At 50.9% G+C, this 13,683-nt stretch overlaps 4 protein-coding genes across 4 annotated transcripts; 2 read left to right on the top strand and 2 right to left on the bottom strand.

Annotated features, from left to right (window-relative positions):
* Positions 1-1,199: 1,199 nt before the first annotated feature.
* L3040_004973 (uncharacterized protein) lies at positions 1,200-2,622 on the top strand (the record flags this gene model as incomplete). The annotated part of the gene is made up of 3 exons (XM_007288689.2): positions 1,200-1,679; positions 1,761-2,095; positions 2,166-2,622. The coding sequence occupies 3 exons, from the start codon at positions 1,200-1,202 to the stop codon at positions 2,620-2,622; spliced, it is 1,272 nt and encodes a 423-aa protein (XP_007288751.2).
* Positions 2,623-4,196: 1,574 nt separating this feature from the next.
* On the bottom strand, positions 4,197-6,073 carry L3040_004972 (uncharacterized protein; the record flags this gene model as incomplete). The annotated part of the gene is made up of 2 exons (XM_066156391.1): positions 4,197-4,223; positions 4,280-6,073. The coding sequence occupies 2 exons, from the start codon at positions 6,071-6,073 to the stop codon at positions 4,197-4,199; spliced, it is 1,821 nt and encodes a 606-aa protein (XP_066011802.1).
* Positions 6,074-6,643: 570 nt separating this feature from the next.
* Positions 6,644-8,075, bottom strand: L3040_004971 (uncharacterized protein; the record flags this gene model as incomplete). Its single annotated transcript, XM_007288688.2, has 6 exons — positions 6,644-6,741; positions 6,791-7,033; positions 7,091-7,480; positions 7,532-7,653; positions 7,698-7,937; positions 7,999-8,075. The coding sequence occupies 6 exons, from the start codon at positions 8,073-8,075 to the stop codon at positions 6,644-6,646; spliced, it is 1,170 nt and encodes a 389-aa protein (XP_007288750.2).
* Positions 8,076-10,996: 2,921 nt separating this feature from the next.
* L3040_004970 (uncharacterized protein) lies at positions 10,997-13,487 on the top strand (the record flags this gene model as incomplete). Its single annotated transcript, XM_066156390.1, has 4 exons — positions 10,997-11,033; positions 11,116-11,344; positions 11,404-12,499; positions 12,564-13,487. 4 exons carry the CDS (start codon positions 10,997-10,999, stop codon positions 13,485-13,487), a joined length of 2,286 nt encoding a protein of 761 aa, XP_066011801.1.
* Between the last annotated feature and the right edge of the window lie 196 nt (positions 13,488-13,683).

The raw sequence follows: 13,683 nt of genomic DNA, 5'->3' as shown, positions 1-13,683 counted from the left end.
ACAGGTTTTTTTCTCCCTTCCCTTCTCTTCTCTTTATATCCCGCTGGCGGGCCGCATGCATCATTTTAAGTCCAATACATACATATGGCGAGGCAGAAAAAACAGAGAAGGGGCGCTCGATGGTGTTTTGTAGAAAAGCGTGTATACGATACTAGGAAAATCGTCGCCAAACAATCTGCAACCTGCACCCCAGAAGGGAAAAAAAAGGAAGTGGGCCAGTGTTGACATTCGTAGAAAAAAAAAAGTTCTCCTTTTTCCAGTATCAGTAAGCTATTAGTCAAGTCTTGATATTCCCGAATGGCCTAAGCTCTGATTGATGCACCCAATCAACGTCGCTTCAGGTCAGGTGACCGAATTTCACGTGGTTTTCCTTTCAACAGTTTTTGGTCACTTCTCTCATCTCTCATCAATCGGCTTTTTTTTATAAGACTTCTTGCGAACGAATCAAAGTCGTCGGTTTAATTAAACTCATTTTTCTTGTATTCTTATCACGTGTGAGGACGCGAAGTAAGGATAAATAAGGTACCAGACAGACCCCCATCGGAATCCAGCTTCTCAAGAATATCTTAAATAGTCAATTTATATTTATGAATAGTATCAAATCGTTTCTTTCGAATGAGGATTCCAACGAGGCATTCTCCAGTCCAGGATCTCTATGAAGAGGTTTCGCGGTACTTCACTTCCATAATTTCCTCTGCTTCAGTGCTCGGTACTGTATCTAGCAACAATCGAACCGCTGGAACGAACTACAGTCTCACACCACCACTAATTTCTGAGGTATATTCCGTACTTATATCAGCCTGCATGACCCATGGTCTTTTCACTCAAGCACTCCAATCTCCCTAAATTCTGCGACAAGGATAGGGATAAGTACTACTTACTCGTGCGGCCAGCATGTCTGTCCCATGTCGAAAATCCTCCTAAATGTAGAGTCAGATTTGAGCCTATTTAGAGCGTTGCAATCTATGTCCTCAGTTTAGAAAGATCGACGTATAGGTAGTAGGGACAGATATGCTGGCCGCACGAGGGAGTACGGAGTATGTATGTATGACCTTCCAAATTACGTTCTAAGCTAAGTCAACAACGCGGTCGCTTAAAGTTTGGCAAGCTGGGCACTCCGCGTACATATTGTGTCAGCTTTCAACCACCTTCTTTGTCTCTTGCTCAACAACCGCGTCACGACCGCCTCGCCCCACACCATGGCCATCGTCTCCAATCCCGTTGACCTCGTCATCTTCTCTCTCGGACAGATCCTCATTGCGTCCGCCGCTCTAGGTTTCACAGCCCCCGGCTCGTCCCGCCGCCATGTGGTGATTCCGATCCTCGTTACCTTTACCTTGTGCTATGGTACCATCGCCTCGTACACGATCCCGCAGCCGTTCGCCGCAATCTCGAGCATGACCCTGTGCTGCTGCTGCCTCAATTACCTCTCGATGGCATTTTTGAGCTCCTGGAGCTTCGAAGCCAAAGGGCCGTCTGCACGGCTCGCCAAGAAGGCCAAGGCGGAATCTCCCCAGAGCGAAGCACGTGGAAAGGGAACCGGGGAGATGGAAGCAACGGCCCTGGACCGCTTAGCATGGGGATTCAAGAGCATAATGTCGTTTAGAGATGTCAATACCCCGTTCGAGGTGAAAAATGTACCGCATTTCGCGCCCGAGGACCCGAGCTACGTGCCAACCGTAAGATATCCCACAGAGCTAGAATGTAGAGAGGATCAGATCTTTGAAACTCAAAGCTGAGAGAGCTAATGGTGTCCAAAGAAACCAGCGTTCTTTGTCCGCTCAGCGATCATTTTAGCCGCTTGTTACCTGATCATAGACCTCATTGAAAGCCGGCCTCCTCCTCCCGACGCTGCCGAGATATTCTCTGCGGACAAGCTTCAACTCTGGAAGCGCCGTGGCGAGGTCACGGTGCAAGAGGTCATCGTGAGGACTGCGGCATCGGCGGGCTTCTGGGTCCTGCTGCGCTGCGCAATCATGGGTGGCGCATCAGCCATCAACATGGTTCTTGTTGCACTGAACTCGGTTCCAGTGGAGTCGTGCCGTCCGATCATGGGGCCAATCTCCGAAGCCTACACTCTCCGAGGATTCTGGGGGTAAGGAAAGAAAACCATCCACAAAGAAAATACCAGGCCCCCCGCTGACGTCTTGCTCCTCTCTAAAAAGGAAATCCTGGACGCAGATACCCCGCAAGATCATTGCCGAGCCGGCCAACTACATCTGCGACGAGCTCTTCATCTTCAAGAAAGGCACGCCGCCGAGCACGTACGCCAAGATATTCGTGACGTTCTTTGCCGCCGGCTTCCTGCTCCGGATCGGCGACGTCGCCGTCGGCATCCCGTTGGAGGACTCCAGAGCCCTGCAGTTCTTCTGCCTACAGGCCGGCGGTATCATGTTCGAGGACGCCGTCCAGTACATCTACCGCTCGGTCACTGGAGCGAATTTCGGCGCGCCGCCGAGGCTGTGGACGAGGGGACTGGGCTACATCTGGGTCGTCTTCTTCCTGCTGTTCTTGACGACGCCCTGGTGGGCCTTCCCTGCTTTCCGGATGATCCTGGCATTCCCGGACCGCATGCTCATCCCGCACGGAATCAGCATCTTCAAGGAGAATCCAGCCACGTAGTGGTGAGGCTGCTGTCCGGGAACTAGTCGCGCGTCGAGACTTGCTTGTATGTATACGTACGTGCGTCTGTAAATCTTCGAGTTTGGGGAAAAAAAATGTATCCAAGCTTAAAGCCGTGCGAAAATCACAACCGAACATTTCGCCCGTGAATCGAGCTGGCGAAGACGAGGAATCTTTCTTTCTGCTTCTCTACTCCCGAAGCTCATTCATTCTCGGTTAATGAGAGGCCACCGACAGCTAGCGAATACATACCTTACATACCAAGCACGCGTCCGTCATCAAATCACTCCGATCGCAACAGCCCTTAAACCTATATTAAGTAGTAGTAGTAGTAGTAGTAGTAGTAGTATAAGCCCAAAGCTCACAGCACCAAAAATCATCTCAACCCTCCAACATCTCGGTGTGACGAGCTAACAATACGTACAGTAGTTTCGCCTAGCTAGCAAGTGCTCATCCACACCTTCGTCTCCCTCTTCTACCTCTTCTTCTTCTCAAGTAAGCGAGAGAAATAAAGGGAAGAAAACCGGCTCTACTTTCCACAAAGCCTTTCGTGCGCTTTTGATCCTTTACCCTTGACTAGCTGCGGCCATCAAGACCTACCTAACGAAATAAATCTCCTCGTGATGGTTTCCTCTCCCTCTGCACCTTTACCGAGTATCTAGCAGTGAGATGTCGACGATGAGATAGATGGAGGAAGGCAATGATGTGAATAATGCGAAATAGCAAATCTGGAGGTGGTCGGATATGGGTTGCTTCCGAGAGCATTTCGTGCGAGGAGGGGGAAGGCTTGCTTGGATTTGGATTTGGGTTTCGCATATTGTGTGAGAGAGGGCTAAGTAAGAGAGAGTCCTGAAACGTGTAGCAATAGCTTTCGGGCTCGTCTGGTACAGATGTCGTCTAACTTCGAGCCGGGCTCGTGTGAGGAGATTTCTAAAGCGGCTTAAGCTTACTGGCAGTCACATGAGCACCGCGGATTCCGAAAACACATTGATTCATACTCCACATCTCATCTGCCTTTCGTGATTTTCTTTTGGCGTTGGGCGAGGTTTCGTTTGGTCAGTAGGAAAGGTGGAATGTTGAGTGGTCGGTTACATGTATATCACAGAATTTTAATAAGAGGGAACTGTGGTTCTAACAGGGACGTATTTTATCCCAATAAATATATATATATATATATATGTAATAATTTTTTTAATGTCTATGTCAAGCAGGGAGATTATGTTACATGCTAACTAGCCAAAAATCCTCCTCGCAGTACTGATGCGCTAACAAATGGGTATCGCCAAATTGAAAGCACGCTAAATTGCTAAATCGCTGGACGCAAACCAAAACAAAACAAACCAAGCCAGAAATCAAGTTCACCACAGATGTCTCATTTTGCAGTTGCCCCGATCTCTCATTCTCACAACTTCACCTCCAGCTCTAAGCTCGGCACACTGCACCACTCCCACGTGTTGAACTTGATCCACAGATCCGACTCCGCATCTGTCGCGCCCATGTTACCAATGCAATCGACTCCAACTTTGCTCACCTTCTCAGACTCGATGGGAACGCGCTGCACAGCAGACACTCTCTCAATATCGATTTTGCGCGCTGCGAAGCTGAACACGGCGTCAGTGTGTCTAGGACTGCGGTGGGGGCCTGAAGATGCACATACTGTAATTGTAGAAGAAGGCGAGATCGGTGATGCCATGTCTGAGGAGGAGATGGAGAAGCGCTTTGAGAGGGCGGGATTGGGTATAGGGACGCGGTATGCCTTGTAGGACGTCTCATGGCTGGGGAGAGAGCGAGGGGAGGTGGAGATGGGTATGGGGACGCGGTATGCCTTGTAGGGAGTCTCATGGCTGGGGTGAGAGCGAGGGGAGGTGGAGATGGTTATGGGGGCGCGGTATGCCTTGTAGGGCGTCTCATGGCTGGGGTGTGAGCGAGCGGAGGTGGGCGAGGAGTCCGAGTCCGAGAGCCATGAGACTTGGTTCCGAACTCGCTGTCTGGTTTTGGGGGAAGGTAATATTGGAGAGGAAATGGGGGGGGAGGTACGGTCCGAAGCCAAGGATGCCTTGTCCTCGTCCTGCCCGGGCACTTGATTCCGTGACTCAGCCTCAGCCACCTTTCGGAGAGAGTTCTCAGCGGAAATTTCGGCTGATTCTGTTGGGAGCTTGTATTCTTCTTGATATGCAGCAGCGATCGATTTGATCAGCTCGCGCGGTGCGGTGGCTGACAGTTGCAAGACGTGGCCATCTTCTCTGGATTTTGGCGAGACGATATTCTGTCTTTTGGGCTCGGCGAGCACGGGTGCCAGGCTAGGTACAGGTTCTGGGATGACCAAGCTAAGCTTCACGTCTGGAGTTGATTCTGGCTTGTCCTGGACTGACGTCACGTCCATTAGTTCCATCTCTTCCAGTTTCGCAATGGCTGCTTCGTTCAGCCGACTCTGCTGATCGGAGAGCAGCTTCCAGTGCTCAGACATGGCTATGGCTGTTGTAGCTTTGGTCTCTGCCACGACCTTTTCATCTTCCAAGAGCCTGATCCGGTTCTCCAAGCTCCGGATCTGGTTCTTGCTGAACTTATTTCTTGCCAGAGGCTCTTTCGATTTTCCATCGTTGACTCTCTTTTGGTAGGCTTCCTGCCAGTGTTTCGCGAGGATTAATGCACGCTTGTTCTCGGCAGCCAGTGCTGTGTTTTGCCAACGGCATTCATCGAGGCGCTCTTCATCGCGCTCGTTGTGGTATCTGAGGGGGCCGGCGACATTCTGGGCTCTTGAGTTGCCAACAGCGCGGGTAAACACCACAGGATGACTTCTGAGAGGATCTGGATGAGGTTTGATCTCCTTTGCCTCGGGGGCGGCCACAATGATCTCCATGTTGCACGAGGGGACTGGGCCTTGTGCCTCAGCGGCTATGCCCCTATACATTGCCTGGCCGTTGTGAAGCGCGTTCGATGGACTGGAGATGGCGGTATGGCTCCGATAAGTGCTGTTGATAGGCATGATTGGCTTGATTGCCTTGAAGACCTTGAAGACGTGAAGCTTTGCTCTGAACAAGCATCTTCGAGAGCGGGTGTAGGAGACCCTCTTGACAGGTGCCTTTCTCAACGTGATCTTGTCGATGCGACTCGGAGGAATTTCAGGGCAGATGATGTAGCCATCGACCACGCATCTGCAGCGATTACTTGCTTTTCCGCATCGAGTGGTGGGTTGCGATGGTTGCATGAGTATCGAATGACTAGCCTGGAGTGAGTTATGAGGAGACATGGTTGCCTGCGATGCGACGGAGGAGATGGGAGCAGGCTGAACGGCAAAATTGTATCCTAAGCGAGGTTTGATGGGTGGTGGAGCTAGCGCAGCTTCCGGGGTCGTCGAGTGTTCGCGTCTTGTGTTGCCGATGGACTGCATCTTGTTCACTCGTCGGAGTGATCCTGGCTGGGTACGGTCAATGTTGTTAAACGACTGCATTTTGGAGAAGTCAGTGAGACGGTGCACTTGCACTGTATCGCCTATATGAGTCGGAAATCGAGGAAATGCCTGGTCCAGGCTACAAAAAATGTAGCGTGGCGTCGATGTAATCGATTTGGAAGGAGATCCAGTTGGGGCTACAACAAAAGCAGCCTGTGTCTATGTCAACTGGTTCTGCGCAGAGGGAAGTGAGACAATGCGATTCCACTGAATCACTTATATAAGTCGGGGATCGAGGAAACGCCGGGTCCAGGCTACAGAAAAATGCAGCGTGGCATCGATATCAAATCAATTTGGAAGGCTCGGACACGGGTCTGTCTGTCTCGTACGAGTTATAAGCTGTCAAGGAGTTGTTCTGTTCACGAAGTTGTTGTTGTTCTTTCCAAAGGAGACTCGAAGTTGACAAACAAAAATGGATAAAGGTGCTTTGTCCTCAACAATGCCATTCTTTCAAAGCCGAAGTAACAAAGACCTCCTAGCAAAAGCGCAATATACATAATATGTTAGTTGTCCATAATTAGTAATCAGGAGCAATGTGTGTAGCAAAAGTCCAGGACAATTTGTCCCAGCTCAATACAAATTGCCCCCACTGGAGAACATGTTTGTAGAAGACGGTCCGTACGCGGAGTTCTGGTGGTTAGAAAATGCGGAGCCGGTTCTATGTGCAACTATAACATGTCAATACAAGACAAAGACAAAAAAAGAAAATGATCAAACCTCTAGACCCTATCACAGGCCGGCCCATCACGCCTGCTCGACCTCCCGTTGGATTACTGACTTTGAGACCAGCGCTCATTCCATAGCCAGTGAAGCCGGATGTGTTGCCGTTCAAGTTACCTAGTGGTTGTCGAGGGGAGAGCCGTGGCTGTGAGTTTCCGGAGACACCATTGTTTGGTCGTCCTATAGGAAAAGATGCCATTTGCTGCCGGTGGGATGAAGGCGTTTGCATTGGTCGGTTCTCTGGTTAGGGCAATGATCAGAGAACTGTTATAATTGAAATAAGTTCAAACCTCTTACGTGTACTGTTTCCTTGGCTACTGAAGCCAGCCCATCCAGTATCTCTTCCAGCCCGAGTGTGGTGGGGTACCGCATTCATCGCGCCGGGCCCCCCAACAGAACCAGATCTTTGCATACCGTTACTCTGCTGGCCTGAGAATAGTGGTGGGGGTGGGGGCGGGCGAGTATTATGGTTGTCCGCTTTGTCAACGAAATGGTTGGCAGCAGCTGACGCTAGAATGGTATGATCAACTGCATCGTGGGCGGCATCTTGAACGTGGCCAAGCATAGCTCTACGCTTCAGCTTGTCGTAGAGCTCTTGTGTTTGCAGATGTTTCCGATTCTTCTCGCGCAAAGCTTGCATTACCTCTTCGTTCTTTCGTCGTAGGGTGTCTTGATCAACCTGTAAGCCTACCCAGCGATATCAGCACAGTGTCGACAACTAGCCTTTGAAAATCATACTCGATATCCTGTTGCGCAAGTTTGAAATCTCGCCGTTTGCATCGTGCACGATCTTGTCAACCTGAGTGTTGAGAGTGGTGTACTTGTCTGTTAAGTTCTTGGCCAGGTATTCTTGATACACACTGACACTCAGCGACAAATTTCGACCACGAGAGAAGAAACATACATCTCTTGTGTGGTTTGGTATGCCCAGAAGTTTAGAGCTCTACCAGCACATTCCATGATCACGTTTGGACTCAGTCCACTAAGGACACTGGTTTTGTAGTCTTCCGTGGGGTTGAGGTTCGCAACAACGGCATCGTCAGGGTTCGAGAGTTGAACGTCACAGGCTGGACAGATAGGACGTTGGCCATCTCGTACACTGGCAAGCCCACTGCGATTGGCGCAGTCAATGCAGAATACATGGCTACATATACATGTCATACACTGAGAGTGATCGAGGTGGTCGCCATATTGAATTGGCTTACCTGCATGTTGTAACCATAGCATGGTCGCCGACCTCTTTGCGACACTTCAACACGTTGCATCGCAAGCCGAATTCCATGATGGCAACAGACCTTAGTAAGATCTATCCGAATTCGGTGGCTCGGTACGAGTAAGCAACAAAGAGTAGAGAGGAGTTGAGTTGAGACGTCAGTGGAAGCTTGGAATGGACGTGAGGCGAAGAAAAGTGGACAAAACTCAGGATTCAGGTTCGCGTTCATTGCTACCCCGCGACGCGCTAAAAGGTAGTCATCAGTGATCACGTGAGCTGGTGGATTGTGTTTTTAGTGCACAAACTTGATACTAGACTTTTTGACTTCATCTTAGCTGAGGAATCAGCCAGATACATATGCACAACAACATGTACCGGTACAACAATATATCTTCCAGGAGATTGTGGATGCAACTTAGTGCTCCCGCGATGCCACACTGGACGAGGAGAAACGAGACCCTCTTTTTTCAGCAGCTTAAGTACCGTACTAAGTACATGGGACCGCCCGCCCGACCGACCGACCGACCGAGCTGCATCTGGATCTGGATCTGACTCTCGCATCATGAGATCCATCCCCATATCGTGTGGGGATTCGCTTATGGAAACCTCGCCGGCCTTTATGTCGTCGTCATACACATCTGCATGGCCAAGCTCTCACTCGCCTGCAAGAAGATGAACCCTGCGGTTTTCTCTCGAGACGAATTCCACACAAGCCATTTGTAGCTTCGTTACGGGAGCCTACCGGTACTTCACCATGATTACGATATCACAGATCTCCTTGGCAATTGTCAAATCTCTACATGGCCCGAAGGCCTTGCTTAGCGTGAGAGGTCAGACCGCTTGAATAGAGAGGAGCAACATCAGCTTCACCAACCCCCCACGACTCCAGGACGTCTTAATGCAGCCCAGCTTGCATTGTTAGCCACAGCATTTCCCGATCAACACCCTATAAGAAGTGTCTTGGCTTTCCTGCTCATGCACAGGTTTTTTCGGTCGACGCAGAATACCTCTGGAACTGAAAGGCAGCCTTGAACAACTCACGCTTACTCTTGATGATAGCAAGACGCCTCGCCTCGCGCTTTCTCACAGAGAATTTGAACCCAGAAGTACCTCAAGAGGGGAAACCATTATTACCACTGTTGATTTGAAGATCGAGGTTCATATGCGACGGCAGGTATTGAAGAGCAGGGCTCTCTATGGCACTTTAACACCGATTCGCTGGGTAAATTGCCATTGTTCGGAACAAGGTGCCTGAAAGGTAATCAAATGAGGGGCTTGACGACCCCGAACTGGCTTCATCGACCGGTAAGTGGAGGAAGTAGTAGCTTGGGACGATTGTACCTGAACTTTCTGCGTTTCCCGTTTTATCATTGCTAAGCTATCCTGCACCTGCCCTGCGACTGCCAATGACAGGCCTACCACGCGATGTATCCCGTCCCTGCGTGCCTCTATACACGTCAAGATCGAAGCTCGTATGGACCGATTGGGAGAATCGTGCTACCATTGCTTCTATCTAATGAGTATGAAGATCTTCAATGCTAAATGTGACGCAGAAAACTCCATTTCTAAGAACCGCAAGATGTGCGAAGTCATACGCAGAAGGGCGTCCTGACGGTCATCATGCTGCAGTTTCGATGCGTGCTTTCTATGCCGGCATTTAGTGTACATGAAGCACCAAATGCTACCTTACGGCTTATACAGATGCTATCTGACCCACTGGTCGAAGATGAGTCGAGAACTCGCTACACCATATTGCCGGGTTGTATATGTATGTGTACAAGCGACTAAACGAAATGCAGAAGACGACGCGCTTTCAATGCAGCTGTAAGGTAGTGAGTGGCATATTACTGGTAGGAAACAGGTTAGAGCCGGGCTGCCATTGACCAGACGAAAAACGGGAGGATGAAAAGGGAAGATCGAAAATCGGACACACCCCCCGACAGATCTTGTTCCCGCGATTGCTGACAATATTGACATAATCCTTGTACCGAGGGGAATGCAGCTGCAGCATGTCCTTCAAGTCACACCCAAGACTACTCCTCTCGGTTTTCCTTGCCGTTATTTTATCACAGCTGGACACTCTTTGCCGGAATTTCACTCCGAGATGGCTCGCCCACCCAACGGGTTCTTCGGCGCCATGCACCGATCAGTATTTCCTGGTTCTGTATAATGTACAAGGGAATCTTCTACCACACGCAATTTGCAGCCCTGTTCCTGCCTGGTGATCGAGTGTCCTGGTCAACCCTCTTCTCCACACCTTCAGCAGCGGGCATAAGAGCAGGGCTCAGAGCAGACGCACCAGTGTCCCTTTGAGAAAAGTATTAAAGCAATCTGCATGCAGCACTTTCCAGATTCATGAATTTTCTCCATAAATTCTGCGTTGGATCATTTTCGAGGCCGATTTTCTCGTTCCTGCACAGCATCTTTACTCATTCCCCAATACGGGTCTAGAAGCCTGTCAGTTCAAGGAAGCAAAGAGTCGTCCAGCTGACAGCTCTTCACTCACGTCGTTGGGAGAGATTCCTAACGACTGGAAAACCCAGCTCTATCTCTCTTCTCAGCAGCGCAAAGCCCAAACTTGGCCATTCTCCGCTATCAACACGATCCAATTGCTATTCTATGCCACCCAAGCTACCCAAGCAACCCAGAGCTCGCAAGCAGTTCCAAACTTCCGCAAGGTCCTAACTACTGTCAGGCTGTGCTCGCTGTTCTGCATCAGTACCAGCTCTCGAATTAGATCGTATCCACGCAGAGATAGTTCACTTGATTTTACCTTTGCGGCTTATCCACCACGACGAGCTCCCCCTGCTCATCTTGCCTCGCACTGCACTGCACCGCGTCTCAGCTGCTCTGCTTGTTGTGCCTGGACTTTTTCGTGGGCCACGACGTATAGCTAGCCTATAGTGCTTTTATCCAAGCTGTCCCACTGAAATCTTGAGCATTGAAACAAGCCGGTAGTGAGATCTTCCACTCCGAGGAGATCTCTCTCCATGCCTTCACTAGGCTCATCCGAGATGTTCCACACTTGTAAGTACAGTACCAGCGGCAAACAAGCCGCTTGAGTCATAACATAAACAGCAGGAACTGACAGTCTCTATTCCTGCTGCAGTTCAGGGCTTGGCGCCACCGCGGCCGATCTCTGAGCACTCTCTAGAGGAGCCAAAACTCGCTAGCAAAGGCGCCTCCAAAAGAATCACCACTCCCCACGCCTGCGCCGAATGCAGAAGACGCAAGATCCGCTGTGATGGCCGCCAGCCCTGTGGGCAATGTCTTGGATGCAGGTCTCCAAAGGCATGCTACTATGATAAACATCGTCAGAGGGTGATCCCGTCTAGAAAGTATACAATTCTCAAATCTGGGGTGTAGCGGAGTAATAAACGCTAATAAACGAGGACAGAACTCTCGATGCTCTCTCCCAATCTCTGGAAGAATGTCGTTCGATCTTAAAACGATTGTATCCTACGCGAGATGCGCAGTCGCTGCTGCCTCTTTCGAGGCATCAGTTGATTTCCGTGCTCGATCTCTCGGGGTCCCAGGGTACGCTGTCCCAGTGGTCGTCACCGGACTCGATGTCGGTCTCCATTTCGAATAGCTCGCCTATCTCCCAGGAATCTCATTCACCGCTCGACAATAAATTTGAAGATGACCGAAGTCTCGCGAACCTTGAACAAGTTCCCAGTCAAGACTGCGAGTGGGACGAGGAGAGAAGGAATCGCGATCCAATCCCAGCGGAGGCAGACGATGTCAATGCGCTGTCTTTGTTAGTGGACCGGCAGTCTTCGTATCTTGGTGCAACGTCTATCAAAGCGGCGTTCTTGGTGATGCTAAAGGTTGCACCGGCGTTGCGGTCTTTCCTAGGGGATAAGTCACAGCCGAGTGCGAGCAACTACCCTACGCCGAGATATGGAGGTAGCGGGCGATCGCTCCTAGCGATTGCGTGGTCCTCCGACGGACAGACTCTGATTGATGCCTACTTCAAGCGAGTCCAGATTTTCGTCCCTATGCTTTATGAGCCGTCTTTCAGAGCAGATTACTTGAGCGGTAGACGGAACGACGCGCCTTGGTTAGCACTCCTGAATATGGTGTTCGCGATGGGCAGCATCGTTGCGAATAAATCCGACGATCACAACCATGTCACTTTCTTCAGCCGGGCCAAGGAGCATCTGAGCATCGACTCTTTCGCTAGCGGTCATATTGAGACTCTCCAGGCTTTGGCATTGATGGGGGGTCTTTATCTTCACTATATTAACAGGCCGAATATGGCAAACGCCATCACCGGAGCAGCTCTTCGGATTGCGTGTGCCATGGGTCTTCATAAGGAGAGCGTGCCAGAGCAGGGACCCGTTGACGCTGAGACGATTGAGCAGAGGAGGAGAACGTGGTGGAGTTTGTTCTGTCTCGATACCTGGGCGTCCACAACTCTAGGCCGACCTTCGATGGGCCGATGGGGACCAGGAATCACCATCCGCGCACCAGAAGGAACCCATGATCTGGTAATTTCAGCTCTGATACTTCCATCACACAGATAGATATATAACAGCCACTGATTCAAGACAGAATATAATCGGCCAACACACCGGCATCATCCCCCTCATCGAGAATATCAAATTCTGCAAACTTGCCACGCAAATCCAAGACCTACTCGCTCAATCCCCACTCATGCGCCACTCAGACCGCGCTTCTCTCGACCGCCAGCTCGTCGACTGGCACGCCCAACTTCCCTGGCTCCTGCACTCCACCACAGAGCCCTGCCCCGATGCCATCTACACCGCCCGTAGCGTCATGAAGTGGCGCTACCAAAATCTCCGCATAGTGCTCTTCAGACCCGTCCTGCTCAACCTCGCCAATCGCTCTGCATCCAGCTCCCAACAGCCCGCAACGCCGGACGAGCTCGACGCAATCGCCACGTGCAGGTCGGTGGCTCAGCAGACCATCTCCGATATTGCGCGCGAGTGGACGCCAAACCAGATGCTGGGCTGGAACGGCGCGTGGTTCCTGTATCAGGCGGCTATGATCCCGCTCCTGATGATGTTCTGGGAGAAGGGGGACGCGACTCTGGTCGCGGACTGCCGGGCGCAGATTGAGATTGTGCTGGAGGCGTTGGAGGGGCTGGGGGAGTGGAGCCTCGCGGGGAGGCGGAGTCGAGAGGTCGTGAGTATGATGTTGGAGGCGGGCATAGGGGCCGGTAATGGGCTCGGGACTCCGGGGGAAGGGTGCGCCGGAAGTGCTGCCGGTCAAGGGGATGCGGGTCGTGGGCGTGGTGGTGGAAATCCCACGTCTATTCTGAACGGTGCGAGTGAAATGCATGGGCACATGATGGATACGAACAGCGTGCACCACCAAGTGGAAATGCTCAGCGAGGACGGCATGGTCGGTACAGACCAATTCGGCGTGTGGGATCTGGACGGCATGTTTTGGGGCAACTTGCCGGAGGGGATTGATATGCCGCCCGATTGGATACCGTTTATGGGTTACGATTAGCCTGATGACTGGGTCATGATGGCAGTTGTATGATGCATCAGTGGAAATGCTGGTGAGCATATAGAGAAGGAGTTCGAGGAATAATCTCATCAAGTACACGTGTATTTTTCCGCTCTGCTTTCTTGCCTTTCACTTGGAGATATATATACCGTTCGATCTCTTGTATCGAACAGAAAACTTATGACTTTTTCGCAAA

Source organism: Drepanopeziza brunnea (genome assembly GCF_022702325.1).
Source record: "Drepanopeziza brunnea f. sp. 'multigermtubi' strain 214-2 chromosome Unknown ctg7, whole genome shotgun sequence".
NCBI lineage: Eukaryota > Fungi > Ascomycota > Leotiomycetes > Helotiales > Drepanopezizaceae > Drepanopeziza > Drepanopeziza brunnea.
The sequence above is the reverse complement of the archived record's forward strand: the minus strand, read 5'-3'. Positions and strand labels throughout refer to the sequence as shown.